This window comes from Micromys minutus, assembly GCF_963924665.1.
Source record: "Micromys minutus genome assembly, chromosome: 16".
Lineage (NCBI taxonomy): Eukaryota > Metazoa > Chordata > Mammalia > Rodentia > Muridae > Micromys > Micromys minutus.
The window spans coordinates 6081169-6102730 of NC_137985.1; the positions used below are offsets into that span (position 1 = coordinate 6081169).

Consider the following 21562-nt stretch of genomic DNA (forward strand, 5'->3'; position numbering starts at 1 on the left):
GGCATTTAGTTAATTACTACAAAGGATGCTATTGATCTTGTTTACAAATACAACCAATTACTAACAATCAAAACTTTCAGCCTTCCACTTGGAAGGAAGGAGTGAAGGAAGGACGTGAGGAAGGAAAGAAAGAAGGAAGGAAAGAAGGAAGAAAGGGAAGAAGGGAGGAAGAACATGTACCGTTCTTTCAGAGAGAGGGCCTGAATTAAGTACCTAGTACCCATGTCAGGAGGCTGACAACCATCTACCTCTCCAGCTCCCTGGGATATGATGCCCTCTTCTGTTCTCTATGGGCAATTGCACTTACATGCACTTAACCACACAGAAAATCACAATCATGTATACAACTGAAAATCTTTAAGAAAATAATTTCAACAAAGAGAATTTCGAGTGGATTCCAAATGCTATTAAATGGCCTGTCTGCCTGAAGAACTTAATCCCGATGCGGTGTTGTTACTGGAGAACAATCCAGTGGGCAGCCATCACAGCACATGAAAGCCATACCAGTATTTGTGGGGCCTGCTGACAACAGGAGAAAGTGTAAGGTGTAACCTACCACACCTGCACTATGAAGCACAAACCACCCCCGTCCAGATTGCTCTTACCACGTGTCCAAGACTGCCCAGTACACTGCATGGATAACTCACAAGGTGAAGAATACTTTATCCCTCAGAACATCCCCAATTCTCTAAGGTCATCTAAAGCCGTGTGTATACATAAGTCAACAAAACAGACTGCCGCCATTTTCTCACATGGATGAACGCTGTGGCTGTGACATAATTTTGGCAGTTGTGCCGGATTTCTCTTCTAGATACTACAAAGTAAAGTAACATATGCAAGGCACATTGGAAAATAATAAGCAAATGTTCAGAGGCCGAACTGCTAAGGGCAGAACAAAGGGATGTGTGTGTTCTGTTATAGTCTTCAACAGGAAATTAATGGGAGAGAATGGAGTTCAACTCTGCAGTGACTACGGCTGCATTGTTTGTGTATTTGAATCACAGAATGTTCACACGACTTCCATCAAACTCTTTCAGAAGTGAAAATCAGCATCTTCAAAAGCATTTCGCTCTGAAGTGAAAACAGCTTTCCACTTTTATGGCCAGGAGTTCTCAAGTTGCTTTTCTCTAGAAAAGAAGTCAGTGTTGAGCACGTAGTATGTTCTGTGGAGTCCAGAAAGCAGCCTGGGAACCCTATCAACTAGCTGAGACTGATGTGAGATTTGGCCACACATAAGTTTTTGGTAATTAATATGTATTTTGCGTAGTCCTCTACTTGTTAATAGTAAAATTGACTACTTCACATAGGAGTTTTCTGAAGAGCAGTGTAGGAGTCAAGAAGAGTCAGAAGACTGCTGGTGTGGGGAGCACCTAGATGGGTGCTCACTGAGAAATGATCTCTGGGCCTCCTTAAAATCCCTTCCATTTCAAAGAATGTGTGACGATTACAGCCATGTATTCTGAGGTTTGGTTTTGCTTTTTGGGTTTGTTTTTGTTGTTGTTTTGGAGTTTTGGGTTTTGTTTGGTTTGGTTTTTTGGGTTTTTTGGTTGTTGTTTTGGGGTCTTGGGGGTTTGTTTGGTTTTGTTTATAGGGACGTGGCTGTTGAGTAGTAACTCAGGTGAATACGGATGCCGTGGCAGACACCTGCCATGTCAGCATTCACGGTGCTGAAGCAAGGGCACTTCCTGAACCACAGTCTGCCTGGAGCCAAAACCAGACAGCGGGCCGACCTGGAAAGCAGAGCAAGATTCGGTCTTAAAAGAAGGGAAAAGAAACAAAGGGCTTTGTCCAGCCGCATTAAGAATCTACACAGGAGGAAGGAGTGGAGGAGAGGCTGTGGCTTCGCTTTGCCTCCGCTCCCTCTGAAAGCAAGAAAAAGATTTCTAGCACAGTCGAAGACATACAACCTGAGTCATTTTATTTAAAAAGAAAAGCCCCCAAAGGCTATGATTTAGCTTGATTCTGTAAGAATGCTTTTCTGAGTACGCCCACACACTGGGAATTTTTGCTAATAGCAATTGTTTTGAATCCCTACTTTCAGTTCATGTTTACAGAACGTAAACCAACAATGTCATGAGATAAATTAAACCAAATATTCAATCCAGCCCACTAACACATGTAAGAGGTCTGACTTACAGTAGAACTCAATTCTTCATATGCTATCAGACCAAGAACCTTCTAGTAAATACATCTATGACAACTGTTTATAGATAAGCCTTCTAATCTCCAGCTATACACAAAAAAGCAGGACCTGTCTCCTGTCCTGTAGTTCAGTCACCTAACATTAATCTTGAATGCCTCTCTCTGCGACAGCCTGCCTCCTTCCCACAACTGGATCTCACTAAGAGCCCAACTTTCCATAGTGGAGGATCAGGTATCTCAAAGCCCCGTGGAGCAACAACAGAAAGAGCCTGTGGTCAGGGCTCTGATCCACTTCAGATGAACACTGTCGTCTGGTTATGAGGCCAGAGACCTCATTTTCCACTCCCATCCACAGGGCGAACAAGCTGGGGAGATCAGTAGCTGCCATGGAAGATTCTAGGCTCATCCGTGTCCTGGTTTCCATCCCAGCTGGCTAATTGGCCCCAAAATGATGGGGGAAATTCCAGTGGACAAACTGAAAAGTCTCAGTATCCTTTAGACAATTAGGTTTACATACCAAATAAGGAAATCTGCAAATAAAGAAACAGTGAAACAACAAATAAGACCGACACCCTCACTTCTGGTTGCTTCATTCCGACAGAAGAAATCGTAACTCCAGGAAAGGATGATTGTTTTTGATTCATTTTCCCCTGAGTGACAATTCGGTGGGAGCAGCATGAGGCACATGAAACAGAATCCACACGATATAGGGTGGATTCCTGCTCACAACATCACTGTTCACGTTCCTGCTCACAACATCACTGTTCATGTTCCTGCTCACAACATCACTGTTCATGTTCCTGCTCACAACATCACTGTTCACGTTCCTGCTCACAACATCACTGTTCACGTTCCTGCTCACAACATCATTGTTCACGTTCCTGCTCACAACATCACTGTTCATGTTCCTGCTCACAACATCACTGTTCATGTTCCTGCTCACAACATCACTGTTCACGTTCCTGCTCACAACATCACTGTTCACGTTCCTGCTCACAACATCATTGTTCATGTTCCTGCTCACAACATCACTGTTCATGTTCCTGCTCACAACATCACTGTTCACGTTCCTGCTCACAACATCACTGTTCACGTTCAACACCCCAGCTGGTGGATGGTGACTTCGCGTCCTCCTGTGTATCGGCAGTTCTTCTGTCCAGTGATTGGATAGTCAGAAAAAAAAAAAAAAAACAAACAAACAAAAAAAAAAAACCACAGCGGAGCTGCTTCTGCTTCCGTGGGTGAGTGGCTCCTGTGTAACCCTCCCCAACAGAAAGCAGCAGCATACGACTGAAATCCCCCTGCAGAATGGGCTGGCAAATGTGGCCCATGCTAAACCTAGAAGAGAATGCCTTGTGAGGCCCAAGGATCCAGTTTCAGAAACACTGGTGTCCGGAAAGAGCTTTGCTTGAGGACCACACCCCTGATGTCCACTCATTACCCACTTGCCCCTTTCTGGGTCACACTCAACAGGCTTTAGAGTCTGTGATCCACCAAGATGCAAGGGACATGGGGTAAGGATCATGTGTTTTTTGTTTACAGCTGTGTTCCTTAATCTTATCAAATGCTAGACTTACCAAGTAGGGCGACCATGAGAAGAGTAAACATTCGCTGAATTAATTAGCAGAAAGGGTTCTGACTCATTCTTTATGTGAAAATTGCTTTAAGTTGGTAGAGAAGTGTACTCAAAGTTCTAATTCAAACCAAACACTGATAACTTATTGTGGGAAACAAGGCTAAGAAGGATTCAGTCCTTTGAGAGGGGAAATGCTGGAAAAGATGCTGAATGAGGAAGTCTGCTTCCTGACACTTCCATAGGACATAAGACATCAGTAGGACTACAAAGAGGGGAGGGCAAAACATACCAAAGGACAGAGAAAGACTGGAGCAAAATTATGAGACGCTCAGGTATGTGAACTCAGAGGAAGCTAAGCTCCACCTGTGTCTGATGGTGGGTACCATGACAGGCAGCCAGTCTGATGACTTCCATGACAGGCAGCCAGGGGTGGTCTAAGGAACTCCATGGAAGGGAAAGGGAGGGTAACACAGGAGTAATCATGGGAGAGGGAGAGAAGATAACACAAAGGGGATATGAATCAAACCATAGCGGACATGTCTGAAGTTGTCAAAGAATAAAATGTACAAAAACGAATGGGGGAAGATAACACTTCCGTTATGAAGCCTTCACAGTTTAGGACACGGTGTTGAGCAAGTGCAGGAAAGGGAAGTCTAAGATGGCGGATTCCCATGAGATGGTTCATGAGATAAATGCTGCCAGGTCTGACGACTGAGTTCAATCCTCCACACAGTATAAGAAGGGAAACAGTTCCTGCAAGATGTCCTCAGATTTCCACACGCTCACTATTGTGTGTGTGTGTGTGTGTGTGTGTGTGTGTGTGTGTGTGTGTGTGTGTGTGTGAGAGAGAGAGAGAGAGAGAGAGAGAGACAGAGACAGAGACAGAGACAGAGACAGAGAGACAGAGAGAACTGAATATGTAAATGTAAAAAATTAAAAAGAATAGTTTAAAGTAAAATTTTAAATTAGGCTCAGAGAAAAATGCAGCTGGACCACGATCAATGAAAAAGCTTTCTGTCAAATGTATTAAAGGTGTTTTCGACAGAAACCTTCATCTTGAAAATATGACAAAGAATAATTTTTAAAGTTCTTTTTGAGTTTTGATGAAGTTTTCATTATATAGTGACCTAATGTTTCATTTTATTTCCAGTAAGAATAAGGCTTTTTTACTCTATAAACCCATCCCGACCCTCTTCTTAAAAAGTCAGTTCCCAACCATCACAGGAGCAGAAGGAACCCACATAACATACACACATTCTTCACTTAGTAGAAGAATATAGCCACTTATTTTTCCAATGAATCCCAGTATTTATAATAGGTTTTCTTAAAAAATATTAAAATAATGTCATCTTAAACATACAAAATATTTAAAAATACAAAATATTTTAAAAGGTCATTCTAATTTCAAAATATTGACATCTGAAATTATATCACATTTAATTAACAGGAGAATATCTAAGGCATAAGAAAAAAAAGTCAAACTTACTTTAGCTGCACCAATCTGTTCTTTTCGAAATTTCTCCAGGGGTGCAATTAATACATCATTAGCATTTTGAATCTGAAATTAAAAACGCACATATATTAAACTTCATACAACTTCATGTTGCTAATACTAAAAATGCTTTTCTTCTTTTAGCTTATTGAACAGTTTTAGTTCTCGAATCTGTTTCTATAAAACCTTTTAAATTTTCATAAATTATTGAATTTTTTACCTGATAATGGAATGGGCTCATGTATGATTTCTCTTAATACTAACAATAATGTGGGTAATATGAAAGTAAGTACTTATAACTGAAAATGTTTAATGCTTATATTTATTTAACTAAGAAAACAGCATCTTGGATATTAAATTGATAATCTAACATCACTCTAATTATACTGGTTTGATATTATCAGGTTGAGCATCATCCTAACAGTAGCACAGCTCTCCCATCATCCTAACACTAGCACAGCTCTCCCATCATCCTAACACTAGCACAGCTCTCCCATCATCCTAACACTAGCACAGCTCTCCCATCATCCTAACACTAGCAAAGCTCTCCCATTTGCCATTGGGCTATTAGAATTCTGCAAGCACTAAGAAAAAAAGCCTCCATGACTTACTTCTCTTACCTAAGGAGTGTTCTTACACTTGGGATTTGCCTGAAGGCTCTGGTTGATATTTCCACCCAAACTAAAACAGCATCTGATTTCATTTCAACAAAGAACACTTTATCTCCACAGTCCAAGCGGGCAGTCACTTGAACTTTAAAACAGATAGATCTCCCAGTGTGGGTGGGAAGGAATACTTCAAGGGTGCGCAAGAAGCAAGGGCAGGATCTGAACAGAGTCAAAAACACACACAAACACACACATAAAAACCACACACAGACATAGACACACACACACAAAACCACACACATACACATATAAATACACACACATACACATGCACACACAAACACAGACACACACAAAAACCACACAAGAACACATACATACATACATAAAAAACATACACAAATACACACATACAAACACACACATAAAAACACAAACAAAACAGTCACAGACTTAGTGATACACACACACAAACTACACACGCATAAAATACACACATGGACACACAAACACACAGGCAGACAGACACACAAAAACCACACGGACAAACACACACATAAAAACACACACACAAACACACACACAAACACACACACACACACACACACACACAACTTTCAAAAAGCAAGCAACAGAAGGACCCAGTGACAAAATGAGTGATCTCTTTTTCCTCCACGCTGGTTTAGAATAACCCCTAAGACTTGTTCTATATGGGGCAAGTGAAAGGCTGAGGAGAAAAAACCCGACTTCACAAATATGCTAACTTAAACATGTGGCTTTATTCTGTTATAGCTTTTCTGTAAGCATGAGATCATATGGTTTTTTCCATGAGTTTAAAAATCATATATAAAATGCTAATATTTTTATTTTCACTTATTTCATCATTTATTTTCATAACTCTGGATAGTCTCTAGTAGAGATATACTTGTTTTTTAAAACCTCTCTCTCTCTCTCTCTCTCTCTCTCTCTCTCTCTCTCTCTGTCTGTCTGTCTTTCTGTTTGTGTGTGTGTGTGTGTGTATTTCTGGAACTTTGGACACGTATGTTCATGTGGAGGTCAGTTGAGTGTTGTCCTCACCTTCCACCTTGTCTCTTTGTTTGAGACAGAGTCTTTCCTTCCTGACAGTGCACTCTAGCTTATCTGGTCTGTAAACTGGGAATTCAGATCTCCACCTCCCCTCTCAGCATGGGAGTGGGGAGACTAAAGATGTATGCCACCAAATCCAGCTTTATGCACGTTCTGGAAATCTGAATTCAAGTAGTCCCATTTGTGTGGCAAGTGTTTCATCCTCTGAGCTATCAACCTAGTTTGAATGTAATTGTTAAATTCCATTCTCTGAATAATCAGAGACAATGTAGCCAAAGGCAAAACCAAAATGCTGATGCTACCTCCTATGACCATGGCATTATTCAACTTCAAAACCATGTTTCCAGAGAGGATTGACAAACAAGGGAAGAGCCACCCTGAGTGTGGGCAGCGCCACTCCAGGGCTTGAAGTCAGGAACTGAATAAGAAGGTAAAAAGAAAGACCATAGTAAGTTTCACTTCCTGTTTGTCACTTCCATATATATTAGATTTGTTCCATCTCTCCCCACCCTGCTCCATAATTTTGTTCTGTGAGCACAAAACTGATAGATGAGACCCATCCATGCTGCAGTAATTATTGAAAAATAAAAAAATAGTTTATCTATTTTCCAGCCCTGAGGTCTCACTTCTCAGGCCGAACCCTGATATGGAACCGCACTCACCTCTGGTGCCCGGTCCGAGCCACCAACACTGCCCAACTTGACCTTGAAGCTCCCTTCCCTTGGCGGTTTACTACCGCTTGTTCTCCGTTTCTGTCCCAAGGTGTTTCTCTACCCCAAAATCCCACAAAACAACTCTACAGCCCAACAGCTTTTCATACAGATTTATATATTAAACTCTCAATCCACACACCCTCTACACATCAAGATTTCATCAAATAGACAAAGATACAGACTGCCCTTCAATATGAGATATTAGAACTATAAGATCCTTAATGTTCATAGCTTTTGAACATCAATCAATATCACCTGGATTTAGCTGTTTCTTGAGAAGCTCCATGTCACCACGACCTTCCCCCTCTGCCTTCTGACTTCCTCAGACCTCTCAGCCCTCTCTACCTCCCTCACCCTGCCCAGCCACTGGCTTTCCTTTATTTTACTAATTAAAATGGGAAGGTTCAGTTGGAGTCGCAAGACTGGGCAGCCCTTCTTGGGGACCTGGAATTAACATTGAAATACAAACAGCTTCAGGACAATCTACACATGCACAGTAGAGCAACCCAGGAAGGAACTAGTCAAGACTCATGCAACTCTTGCAGAAAATCTTGTTCCCCACCTCCAGCATCAATAGCCTATGACTGACTACCTGTAACTCCAGCTCCAGAGAATCAGACACCTTCTCTTCCAGGCTCTGCATACACCCACACACATGCACAAACTCATATAGAGACAGATAGACATATGCATCGATATTTTTAAATTAAAAATTTAAAGGAAAAGATACAAAACCATGGAGGAACTGATTGATGAGGATAACATGATTGTGCTTGGGTGAGTGCCCTTTGCACACCAGTGCCCTTTGCACACCAGTGCTCATGAAGGCCTTCACAGTACAGAGATTAAAGCCACCATTTGTTAGGAGTGACATCAAACTTGCCAACACTCATCTGAAATGTATCAGGAATTCAAGTGGCAGACAGACCCAGCCTCCCTGGCATCTTAGCATGAAAACTTGTAACCCTGAGACTTCTCCTTTCTAAGCTTCGTAAGGTGTTCAAAAAATCCACCTGAGAAATAAATATTTTTTTTTAAATTACTAATATGATTTTGGCACATGCCAGTTTCTCAGTTCACATTTGCCTCTCCATCCTCTGCAGTCACCTACTTTTCACGAACAATTTAAAGGAAGATTATCTGAAGTAAATGAAACGGAAACTCATACTAACTTAAAAAGCATTCACTATCAGGGCATTAACACCAGCTCATAAACCTGAGCATAATTTTTCCTATAGCTACCATAACACTGTGAGATTTTTGCATCTAGATTTGACATGCCCAGTCAATGGCTGCTGTTCATTATATGTGAATATAAATTCAAGAGATTTTGATACGAAGGCCAACACTAAAGGTTGCTAAGTGGTTTAACAATCAGGTTTGGCTATTTCTAACCCTAGTCTTTGCATCTCCCTAGGAAATATAGGTTCTCCTTTCCGCATACTTCCAATCCTATGTATGGAATCATCTAGTTATGTTCTAAGCCTCAGAAAAAGCAAAGAAGGTGTTAATATTGTGAGAAAATGAAAAGATGCTGTTGTTCCTGAAGAACAAAGAAAAATGGTGTCCAACATAGCAACAATCCACTAGTGACGTTGTAAAAGAATATGCAATCTGTGGGACAATGCTTCTCATTAGATTGATTTAATCTAGAGAAAGACAATTTGGGTTCACACAGGATTCTTTCTCCTTAAATTTCAAAAGCAAAACCAAGAAACAATAGAAGTCTGCTAAAGTAAGTCCTCTGGTGAATCTACACTTCATTTCTTTGAAATGTCTGATTTGGTTTGACTTTGCAGGGATAATTTAGAAAAAAATACAAGAACAATCTTAATATTGTCTTGATAAATATTATTAAAAAATTAAATTCTTAGACATAATTCATTTAAAACCCTTATTAATACTAAGCTGTTGGCTTTATTTTTATAGATATTGGCTCATAGTTAACATTCAAAAATATTTTAACAATGACTGCACTTATTTTCAGTAAAAGAGAAGCAAATCAGATCAAGGACTCCAGCACTATGCCCTTTGTGAACTTATCAGTTCTCAAGCTATTCCCTGATCCTACACAACATGAGATGAGTTCCTAAAACTCAATCTAATGAAGATGAAAACAGAATTTAATTTCATATCTTGCTTATAGAAATGAAATATTTATATTTATATCTATCATATGCTTATTAAGATTTATAAAGCATTGACTCCTCCTATTAAATTCACTTTGTCATGCTGATTTTTACAGAGTCCTGTAACTGTGAGATAAGTTACATTAAACCAAGCTGTTCAGTTTCTTTTAATGTTTAAGTGATTCTAGTAATCACCCACAATGATTGTGTGACATCACTCAAAAGCAAAGGATTCCATTATTTTAATATAGTTAGAAGTAGAGATTCTCCAAAAATGCTGTTTCTCATTTTTCTACACATACACGATACAATTTCCTATAGAGCTTGGAAGACCAAGTGTTAGTCTACAGGAGTGACAGTTCCTGCTTTTCACTGCTGGGAAGTTGTCTGTCAAACAAGAATCACTGAATGAGAGGAATTATAAGAATTTTTCTCCATTTTTGCTACCGCCTTCAGCCCAGGCTGGTTAAAAAGCAGTGCTCTGGGTTCTAGCCATAGTTCCTCATTAACTGTAATGACTGTACTTCACCATAAAGAAACTTTCTAAGTAATAATTAGATATTACTACCGCACACTTGCACATACCCAAAGCACTCACAGATCTGAAGCAAATCTATACACATATTCTATAGTACCAGCCAGAACAGTTGTTCGAGACAGCTGTAAGAGATGATGCCATTTACAACACGAAAACATGAGTGTGTATACCTCACTGTAAAAGTAATGTCCTGTGAGATATCGATATTGATATGTCCATGCAAAGAAGAAGGTTTCTGCAGGAACACTGTAGAGGTACGTGCAGGTACACACAGCATAGTCCATACTGAACGACATCAGCAACAAGTCTCCCAGATAAACATGGACTCTGCTACTGGGTACTTCCAACTAGGAAACTGAATACCTGAGCTACCTTTTGGGATGAAAAAGCAGCATCCTTCCTCTGATGTGCCCAGATCTTTGGCAGTTCTTCTGCTTTAGTATCTGTCTGACATGGTTGCTGGTAAGGTGTGTCAGAAGGCCACAGTAGGGCTTACCCCTTGGGTACTAACCGATTTAACTTTCTACATTATGAATTGCAATTCTTTCCCAGGTCACCACTCAAACGAAAGATCAAAACTCACAAAAAGGTGAAGAAGTAAAGCATGTGGACAGGACTCACAGGCAGCAAGGAATGAGATTTCCAAAATGAAGCGCACTTCATTGTATGTCTTCTAAGTGTGAGCAACTGACTGGAAAGGGAAAGGCCATTCCAGCTATAGACGCCATGGCTCGCCAGTTAATTCTTACTTAAATTCAGCTGTTCCTCCAATATTTGAATATTAGCTCCTCCACATTTAGGACAGTGTTCTACTCTGAGCCCAACAACCTAGATCTCAGCTATTAACTCTTACTCTAGCCTTAATTAGTAACATTTTCATCTAACTAGTTTTACTAGTGATGATACACATTTCCTGCCAGAATATACTGGGAAAAGACATGTCAGCTTGGAATCCTATGCCATAATCTACCCTTTTTCAAAAGATTAGCAAGGCCACACTCAAGAGTCCAGCACCATGGCCTGTGTGAACCATATCAGAGCTCATTCCTTGATGCAACGCAATACTGAGCAAGTTATTCAGACTAAATCTAACACTGATGACAATAGACCTTCATTTCATAGCTTGCTTATAGAAACCAAATTTTAATATTTATGTCTGTCATATATTTATTAAGATTTACAAAGCATAAATTGCTTCTATTAAGCTCACTCTGCCATGCTGATCAAATGAGATGCATTTAAAAACATGACACTTTTTAAGATTACAGAAGGCACTACTACTGTGGTTCAAATGTAAGAGGGAAATCTCACTAGCAAGTCTTCAATGCGAGGCAGCCTTTGTTACTGTACAGGAACAGTCACCAGGGACAAATGGCAGCCAGCCTCTCTGCTTCTAGGGAATATGACTTCTTCTGACAAACATGACTTCCCATATAGTGAAGAGACAGAAAGCCATATAACCACAAAAGAATCAAGTGAAGAAAGAGAAAATCAATACAGATGTTCATCTAGTCTGAAATGGGTTAGTTACAACTTAAGATTGCGTCAGATGGAGCTTTCTAAGTGCTGAAGTATTTGAACCAAGATACTTCTTTTGGCTTTTGACGATGTTGTTCTTAATCGAGATAAGTAAGAGGTTAAGCAAAGAAAAATTTTAAGCCAGATACAGTGCTGCACACCCATAGTCCTATCACATAGGAGGCTAAGAGAAGAGGATGCCCTTTAGATATCATGGACCTCACAAGGAGAGCCAGTGTCAAAGCAAAAGTCCCATTGGAGTCAACACTCACTGAGGAAATACCTGGAAACGCAGCGGAACTGCAGCGCATCTTTTCCTACCCTGTCTGCTTTATCATCGTCTTAGTGCATACATTGAAAATGACGACACTTTAAAGGAATCCAAGAAATAAGAATGCGGGGTTGCTTTCAGGCTAAAAATAACAAGACCTCCGGAGAGTTCAAATTAGAATTGGTGCCCTAAAGGCTACTGAAAACAGTTAGTCTGTAACTGTGTGTACCTTAAAACTTTCTTTCAGTTTTGAAAAGAGCATGCACTTAGGATTTGTATAGACTTTTCAGAGACTTTTCAGAAAGATGCTATGAACTCAAAGGCCATTCCAGAGGACCTTCATGAACCTCAGTTCTCAAGGCAAAGATCAAAAGTTCTCTTTCCCCTGCTGATTCTCCTCAGTAGTCTTTGTGGTCATTCCTGCCCGGCTCAGGAAAAGGGCTCTTTGTAGATGCTGGTAAGCTGACTCCTTTCACTCCTCTAATATTCCAGGCCCCTGTTATGGCATGCCTCTAGTGGCGCCACTGTTACATTCCAGTGCCGCTGTTTGCTTGTTAAAGCTATACGAGGTGGCTGAAGATAACCCCGTAACAGGGAGCTCAGGTATGTCAACACCCCAAGGCTTCTGGAAACAAACCTCCGCCCAGATCCACCAGATCCACTCCATCCCCAGATCTCAAGAACCAGAAACACAAGATGAGCTTGAGGTAACCTCCAGAAATTTGTGTGTGTGTGTGTGTGTGTGTGTGTGTGTGTGTGTGTGTTTTATACCCTAATTGAGTTGAAAAGAAAAATGGCTTTTTGTATGAGGGCGGGAGGAATGAGTTTCATCAAATTGGCATACTTACATAATTCAATATATTCCCCAACCTCTACCCCAGCAGCAAATGTATTTTAATGTGATTTCTTTTTGGTGATTTATTGTGCCCTTCCTTCTAGTCATCATAAAGAACGCCTATGGCATGAGAAAATAAAATCGTTCATCTGATTTAAGCTGTTAATTTATTATTTTAAGCAAGTTTCTGACAATCTTTGCTTAAGGAAAGACGCTTGTAGGAAGAATGAAAACTCATTGAATAAACCCCAGAGTCACAGTGTTGTGACATCGATTACATTTTAATAGTTAAAGGTTAGCATATCTTAATCAGAATTGTCTAATATTTAGGTTATTTTCAATTGCTAAAACATTAAAAAAGATGAAAGATATCACAATGGATAGGAGATTCCTTAAACTCTTTATTGCTGTTTGACGGAAACAGGAGAGGGAACCAGTGAACAGACATTGCGCACCAAGAACATGGGAACCTAGCAATATAGTTTGGATGTAAGAAGACAAAACAAAACAAAGCACAGAATCCGACCTGCCACAGAGTGATACAAGAAGTTCCAGGAGCTATGCAGTGTGGGATGTGCTGGAATAGGCTTATGTGAGCAAGAGCTGTTGGGTTCCCCTTACACCATGTCAATCAGCAAGCGCTACACTTCAGGTTTATCACATGCACACAAATATACTTATGTGACGTGGTGGGAAGGGATAACCTTTATTCGGCAAACTCTGCCTGGAGCCCAGAAAGTATTTCTTTGGAAAATACCATTCTTAAAATGGTAAACCATGGTTGAAAAAATACTACATATGTGTACGGGAGAGTTCCCAGACATTAGGCCTGAGAACATAAAGGAACAGCTGAACAGGCTGCTCCCTCGGGGGAGCTGGAATGGGATTCTGAACTCACAGGAAGCAAGAAAGAGAATTCTCCACGGATACGGTACAATTATTATTCCCATCTCTCAGCTAAAGAGACTGAGGCCCAAAGAAATAAAGTAACTTACCAGAGGTCACTCACACCTCATACACAGCAAAGCCAAAACTGGAACTCAATCTGGATCAGACTCTAACTTACTAATCCTCCTACCAGTGTTCATTAGAACACTCCTCAGAAAAATATGCTGCAGGGCCAAAGTCAAAGTCCACTCCCTGATGCCATTATGGGAAGGATCAGTATACCCCAAACCATAATATTTAATAATAGTAATAATTAAGAAACAAAAAGAGCTGTGCAACTTGATTAGTGAGCTAACAGATTGCTGTCAGAAGCTCTCAACTGTGAAATACATCTGCTCTATTCCCTGTCATAAATCATTTTGAAATCCACATCCTGCTCAGTAAGTTCATGTGGTGTTAAAGCAATGTTTATACATATATGATATATTTTTTAAAAAGTCAAGCTGACTGGAAAAATAATAATATTTCTTGGCTTATGAAGCAGTTGCAATAAAGTAGCAGTGAGGTCTGATTTACATGGCTGGGTGAGGTGTGGCTCTCCAGTTATTCATCTCAAGTCGAAGAATTACATCTAGGCAAGTCTACTAATTAAAGTGTTAGAAATTAGGGAATAAGAGAGTATCCTTTAAAAGCAACCATACAAGTACAACCCACTCTTAGTTCGGTCTCTCTGAAAAAAAACATTTCCATGAGATGTTACGCCATGCATTTTCTTGATATAAACAGGGGAAAGTCAGAAATTATAACACACCAGAGGTCAATACAGTTGCCTGAGCGCGAGTACCCATACACACGTGAGTGCATATAACACATCTTTACTGTAACTCCCACTGCAATGACCAGTTCAATGTGAGCATTTGAAAGCTCTCCTGGGGATATGAGGAAGAGAAAATAATCTTTCTAAATAAATAATTCCTTAATTAAATAAGTCAACTGATTGGATTTCTGTGTTGTTAAAAACAATAAAACCAGGGAAAAGTCATCAAAAAAGAAGAAATCAACTCTTTAGCAGAGAACTACAAAAATCCAGGAACAACTAAGTGGAGCCTCAGCCCAGAAAATCTGCAAACAGAGATATGATTTATTTTGCAGGAATTTTTTCTCTTCAACTTTCCCAGGCATTTGGGCACAGGCTCTTAGTCATGACTAAGAATTACCTCATAAATACGTTCCATGTGTTGTAACCCTTGTCCCTGGTCTTCTTAAAACCCAGATCCAGCCATAAACTACCTGCCAGTTTTCCACACTCTACAGCTGTCAAAATCCCTTCTTGACCAATTAAAGGAGAAAATGTCTTCACCCCCTTCTTCAAGGTCTAATATCATAAGTGATTTGCCAAATAAAACAGATTCTCTTCACAGTAATGACAGGCAACAGAAAAATGACATTCTTTTCCCTGTCTGTGAGATGGAGACTCCAAAGGCAACGCAGCTGGTTACTAACTTCTGACCTCTTTGGTCTAAATCTCCAGCCATAGCTGGTGTCCCTTTCAGATCAGTTAAACTGATGCCTAACTTTGCCCTCCAGGTATCCAAGCTTCGCAGCTGCTTTTCTTCCATGGTGCCTGAGACGCTCACAGTCTTCCCCATATATCCACGTGTTCGCAATGCACTGCTGGCGACTCAACTCACCTTGAAGAATCTCGAAAGGAGACAAAACAACAAAATGATTGAGGTCTACTTTTTTGTCATCCTGAAGAATTAAGAGCTTTAGGTCCAGCCCCTCAGAGGCTCGGTTCACACACCCAGAGACTGACTGCTCCTGACTGGGCAACTATTTCCTATCTCATGGCTATCCACATCCCCAGACAGTCTTGACAACTGGACAAACATCCATCACTCTGACAGTCAGCCACGACATCCTGTTTATAACTTTTTTCTTTTAATGATATCCTATGATATAGCCAATTAATCATATAACCACAGAGATGTGAGATGGAGAACTCGGGAATGGAATAAAATTAGTCTGAATGCTACAACCTTCGAAAGACAAACAACTGTCCAAACTAATGTGAACACAGCAGAACAGAGCTCCTGGAGCCCGTGTTGCTGATGCTGTCTCAACTCTGCCCAGTCTCCGGTCAGGCCAGCATCTGGATACACATCAGGGCCTTTGATGTCGATGAGCTCTCAGGAGTTATCTTTCAGGACAAAGGGGTACAGATGATCTCAGTCCACATTTATCTTACAGTTCAAGATAAGAATCCCTACACTCTCCTCAGGAGCCGTGTACACGCTTCCCCAGCCAGGTGAACTAAAGACATGCATAGACTGTCTCTGACTCAGACTCACTCACTAAGCTCCGTGTCTGAAAAGAAGTATCCCACTCTCACAGTTTCTCAGGAACTCAGCTTCCAGAGGATCCAGGTTCTACTTGCCTGCCTTGTCCTTTCTAGTGAGTGATGTCAAAACCAGCAACCTTCCTAAGCATACTTACTTTCTAATGCTTACTTCCAAGTACTACAGCTTCTCCTTCTAGGACATCCCTATTACCAAAGCATCCCATCATGTCTCTTATGTCTCTGGGACTGCAGCAACATGCTATGTGCAAACCTAACATGATGAACTTACACACACACACACACACACATTATATTTGGTTTCTCACAGAGATGACTGTGGTATCTAAACAAAAGGAGAAATTAATTCCCGGCTCTGGTCACCTCTGAGCCCAACAACCAAAGACCATCAGAGGAGGCTATCCTTTGCAATCCCCGTTACTCTCACACACTGCAAGCCACCTTCAAAGGCTCCAGCTCTCATCCATCCTTCCCAAGCTCACCTGTCTCACAGTCCATCATTTGAAACGTTTTCAACTTTGAAGCCTCGCCTTGTGTCATCTCCCGAGTGATCCACCCTTACTGCTCCTGGTTTAAGTCTTAAAGAAATTTCTTGATATTTCCAAATGATAGAAACCACCCCACTACTCTAGTAGAGTACTGTGGACATGTCAGTTTCCCATCCACAACGTGGGTGCTTCCTGCTTTCTTCGTATGCCTCTTAGTGGATTAAGCAGTAGACATCATGGAGAGCAGTTATTAGACAAAAATCTAAGGCAATCATCAACACAAATCCACTGATTAGAGATGAGGAAGATATGAAAAGACAGCATATACAAAATGTCACAATACTGTTCGTTTATTTTCGAGACATAGTCTCATGAGGCCCAGGATGACTTCCAACTCGCTCGGTAACCAAGAATAATTTTGAATTTCTGATCTTACTTTCTCTTCTTCTCCTGGGTTGGAGTTTCTGTCCTTTGCCACCACACCTGCTTTATATAGAGTTGGAGATTGACAAGGTCTTTTGCACACTAAGCAAGTGAGCTAACTCTTAACTAAATTAAATAAAAATGTGCTCAGTGCGGGCTTGGCATTTGTGCATGCTAACAGCATCTTCCTAATCCAATTCCAGCTGCAGCTCAAGGAGCATCATTCATTCACACACTAATTGACTATGGAATATTCTTATGAACCACCAATAAGATAAAGCCTGAGACTATATATTTCTCTTTGTGAGTTTTGGGGAAAGAAATACTCTAGCCAATAATAAATGTAGGTCACCTTCTATTAGGTGTCAGACTCTGGGTCTTTCAACAATAACTACTGGACTTATAGCTTCTTAATCAATTCTGGTTACAGTTTTAGATCTGGATCTTTGATAAGCAGCTGACTAGGACGGGGAGACAAGGCATACTATAAATGCTGGCTGGCAGAGCAACCTGGCCCTGCCCATTTATTGGCGATGACTGAGCAAAGGCATGCTTATCATGCTGTGCCAACAATTCAATTAGACCATAAACAACCGTGGAAGACTGAGTCATGAGAACACGGCCTCTCACTGCCCTTCACCTTTGCAGTGAGGGACCAGTCTACCCACAGTCCCATAGGATCATATTACAAGGGGAGCATGTGGACAGAGAAAGGGGCAACAGGCAAGGAGTGCAGGAGCCCCAGCACCCCGTCTCTTCACTGAATCCCCTCGCCAGGAACCATCCTTTGGGAACCTGTGCTCTAGTTATCTGCACCCAAGAGGCCATTCCAGTTTGCCTGCACTCCTTAGCACATGCTAGTGGCTTTGGAAAGGCCCTGATCCGTGCTCAGGAACAGCCAGTTTACTTGGTATCTGCTGGTTTCCTGGCAGTCCAGTTCGAGTTCAGTGTTCTGAAAGATAATTTCTCCCAGAACAGCATGGATGGCTCAATCCCATGAACACCCTGTTTCTTTCTGTTGCTGAGATCAAACTCTGACCAAAGCAACTTAGAGAAAGAACAGGTTCATTTGATCTTACACTTTCAGATCTGAGCTCATCACAGAGGGAGAGCAGGGCAGGACCTCCAGCTATTGCAGGACCACTCAAGACAGGACCTCCAATGCAATAAAGGTATTGCATTACCTTTAATCAGGGAACTCCTCCACAGCCATGAAATCACAGCAGGAGTGGTGGAGAATGCTCCCTCCCTGCTGGCACACTCTAGGGCTTGGCCCCACCTCACCACAGCAGCTTTTGCAGTTACCAGCATAGGAATGTACTGGCTACAGTAGGGTGGTCTCTTCTACATCAGTTAGTAAGATGCTAAATGATATAAAACGTATAGGTACATACTCAATGAAGACTACTATCCAACTCAAAACCTACACTTTATAACTTTCACGTAAGAATTCAGTTAATTATAAATTAGTATGGTAAACCACAGTCACATGTGTCTGGGGATTAGCTTACAATATTTTAACCACTTATTCCTGGGTTAATAAATGTAAATCAGCCACTGTAAGCAAGTACTCCGTAAAACAATGCTTCTCCTCTTACACAGCTTATAGACTGAAGTTCAGGAAGATCATTTGATGATGATGATGATGATGGTGGTGGTGGTGGTGATGATTTTTAAAGCAGTAACAAGTCAGGGCAGGCAGCAGAACAAAAACAAAACATCGAGGTACGGCTCAGAGGAATGTGCTGTGAGAGCTTGGCCCTCTGCTGCAGACCTTGACTGGTGGGAGAGACGGTGAAGTCAAAATGGTTGAGTGTGGACAGAGGGAAAAACGCCTCAGTGGCCTTGATGTTCAGAAACCCCTGCCTGGCTACAGAGAAGAGACCGTACGGAGAGAAACACACTAGCCCTGGGCGCCTCAGAGACAAGACTGACCCCCTGACCAGAGGGCCATGGCTGTTTCTCTTCCCAAGTACAGGCTGGTTAAAGACAAGATACAAGAGAGGTCTTCAAGAGGTAGGTCCACTGTCTTCTCAGATTGTTGTAGCTCTTTGGAGAAAGCACAGCTCTAAGATTCGAATAACTAAGTAAACAAAGCCAACAGGAAAAGCAAAGGCTTGGGGAGGATGAAGCTTGAAACTGTGGCTTGAACTATAACTTCCCTCACTCCTCCACACTACACCCACACTCACAAGCCCACACCCCACACTCCCCACAGCCAACACTCTACCTCACAACCCCACACTCCCGCCCTCATGCTCCTAATCCCCTACCCAAGAGTGAAAAGAGCAGGCGCAAATGCCCTGAGCAGGACACGCTTGCTTCCCAGATGAAGAGTGTGGATAAACGGCCAGCGTGAAGGCACAGAGAAAGCAGCCTATGACACAGGCTCTGGCAACACACAGGGCCCCAAAACTCAGTCTGGAGTCAAGATTATTTCCTGAGTGAAGAGAGTGGCTTAGGCACACGCGGATGTGAAGTATATTACAGTGGACACCCCTTGTTCATCATGCTATCTATCGCTTGCACTTTTGTGTTCCTCCTGATGCTTTCAAAGGCCATTACTACAGAGAGCAGGAAAGGTCACTAAGGAACCCCTGACCTGAAATTGAACCCAACGCCTGCACAAACAAAAAGCAAGAACCCTGAAACCACCATGGAAAAACCCCGTGGTGCAAGCTGCCAGGAACTTCCCAAGAGACAGGTCCGGCTATTTGTAAGCGTTACCTATGACTCCACACGGGGAAGGCTGGCAAAAGGAAAGAACTGCCCTCACCTAGTGAACGACAGGGATTTTTGTGCCATCAGTAACTTGAATGGTGTCTTTCACGTTTCACAATATAAATGTCGACTGATCCAAACATGTGGGTCCTCCTTTACCAAGAAACAGTATATTATAACCTGTCTATACAGTGAATCTACTTTTGTGTTCATGTTAGACTGAACTGAAAATCATCTGGGACTAAGAGAAATGGCAGCTTGTAATAGCTGGTATAGGACAGAGAGTGTCCCTTCTAGAATGAGAGCGGCACATGAGATCTTAAGACTGCTCCAGCATGTGACAGCAGACACCACTAACAGGATCATCCTCTTTAGAGGATCTGACATGAAATCATGGCTGCCCAGGGTTTCCCATTAGAAATTAATGCAAATCTAGGGACAACTTTCATCTCTTCTCTGGGTTACTAAAACCAACTTTGAAAAATTCAGAGATTTTTGTTTTACAGGATTTGATCTGAAAAATAAATTGTTTGGCCATTCTATTTAAAGCAAATTAATTCTTTCTTCCCATGTTCAGGGAGAGAGGCTCTGCTGCAAAGAATCAAGTAGAGAATGAATGAGAGAGTACCTGACATTCTTGTTACACACACACACACACACACACACACACACAGGAATATTTTAAAGGACAAGATTCTGGTGTGGGGTCAACTTACAATCACAGTAACTGTGTAATTACCAGACCAGCATGAGCTTGAAACACCGCAGTGTTCCATGTGGTAAAAACAATTTAACACAACAGTAAAACTTAAAATCAGATTTAGTCCTAGAAAATACCAGCCTAACTCCTGGAAAAAGACAAGAGTGATTTTATGCATTGGCAATCTGGAGGGAATATAGGAATACATTCCACATCACTTATAGATGCTTGAATACTAAATGTGTACTGAGACGCTAAGAGACATACAGCAACCCTAATCAAGACAGATGTTTCAAGTGCATACTTACTGGAAATGTGCCTCAATTTTATGCATTATAGCACAGGCCATGTTCAGGACAGACACAGCACCACTTTCGAGGTGCCTGATAATTTTATGCTAATCAGTTCAAATCTACCAAGTCCGCTTAGCCACAAAGCAGAGGTGATCTTTTCGAAGGTTAAAATGAAAACTTGTGAGAGAGATCAGCCGACAAACGCGCTTTCCACATTCCTGACAGACTGAGCTACATACCCAGGACTCGGGTGTTGAAGAGAGAACCAGCTCTTAACGGGCTGTCCTCTGACCGCCACCTCAGCTATGGCACCATGCTACTCAGTCATGTATGCTGCAAAGCATGTACAAGCAGGCACACACATGTGAGAGCGAGCGGACACACACACACATACACGTAGTCAGAAAAATGTAATTTTAGAAAAGCTTAAACACAAACCATATTTAAGAAAAAAACATTAACCACAAAAGAACTGAAGCATGAAGATGAACTGCAAATTAACAAAGACACCGTAATTAGTTAAACTAGACAACTTCGGGGGCGTCATATAACGGACGTGTAGATATGGAATATGATGTGGTGGAGACATGTCTAAGTTCCTCTGCAGCTCGTGCTGAATGCAGTGCAGAGGTGCCTTGGGTCCATCAAGCTACAGTAGCAACACACCGTGGCAGAGCAGGAGCATCGGGAGGAGCTTGATTTTCACATTTACCTCCACACACATCTGACTTCACATGAAAATAGGCAACTTGCTATGAAGTGTCACTGGGAAAATAAGACAC

The 21562-nt window shown here is 41.5% G+C and overlaps 1 protein-coding gene across 2 annotated transcripts in view; it reads right to left on the reverse strand.

Moving 5' to 3' along the window:
- The window catches only part of ARHGAP42 (Rho GTPase activating protein 42), a gene marked incomplete at both ends in the record, with an annotated part of 233837 nt that overhangs the window by 92224 nt on the left and 120051 nt on the right, over nucleotides 1–21562 (reverse strand). For both annotated transcript variants that reach the window (XM_080930427.1, XM_080930428.1), the window contains one exon: nucleotides 5205–5276. In XM_080930427.1, coding sequence (XP_080786553.1) covers nucleotides 5205–5276 — 72 coding nt within the window. The remainder of the gene's footprint in view (nucleotides 1–5204; nucleotides 5277–21562) is intronic.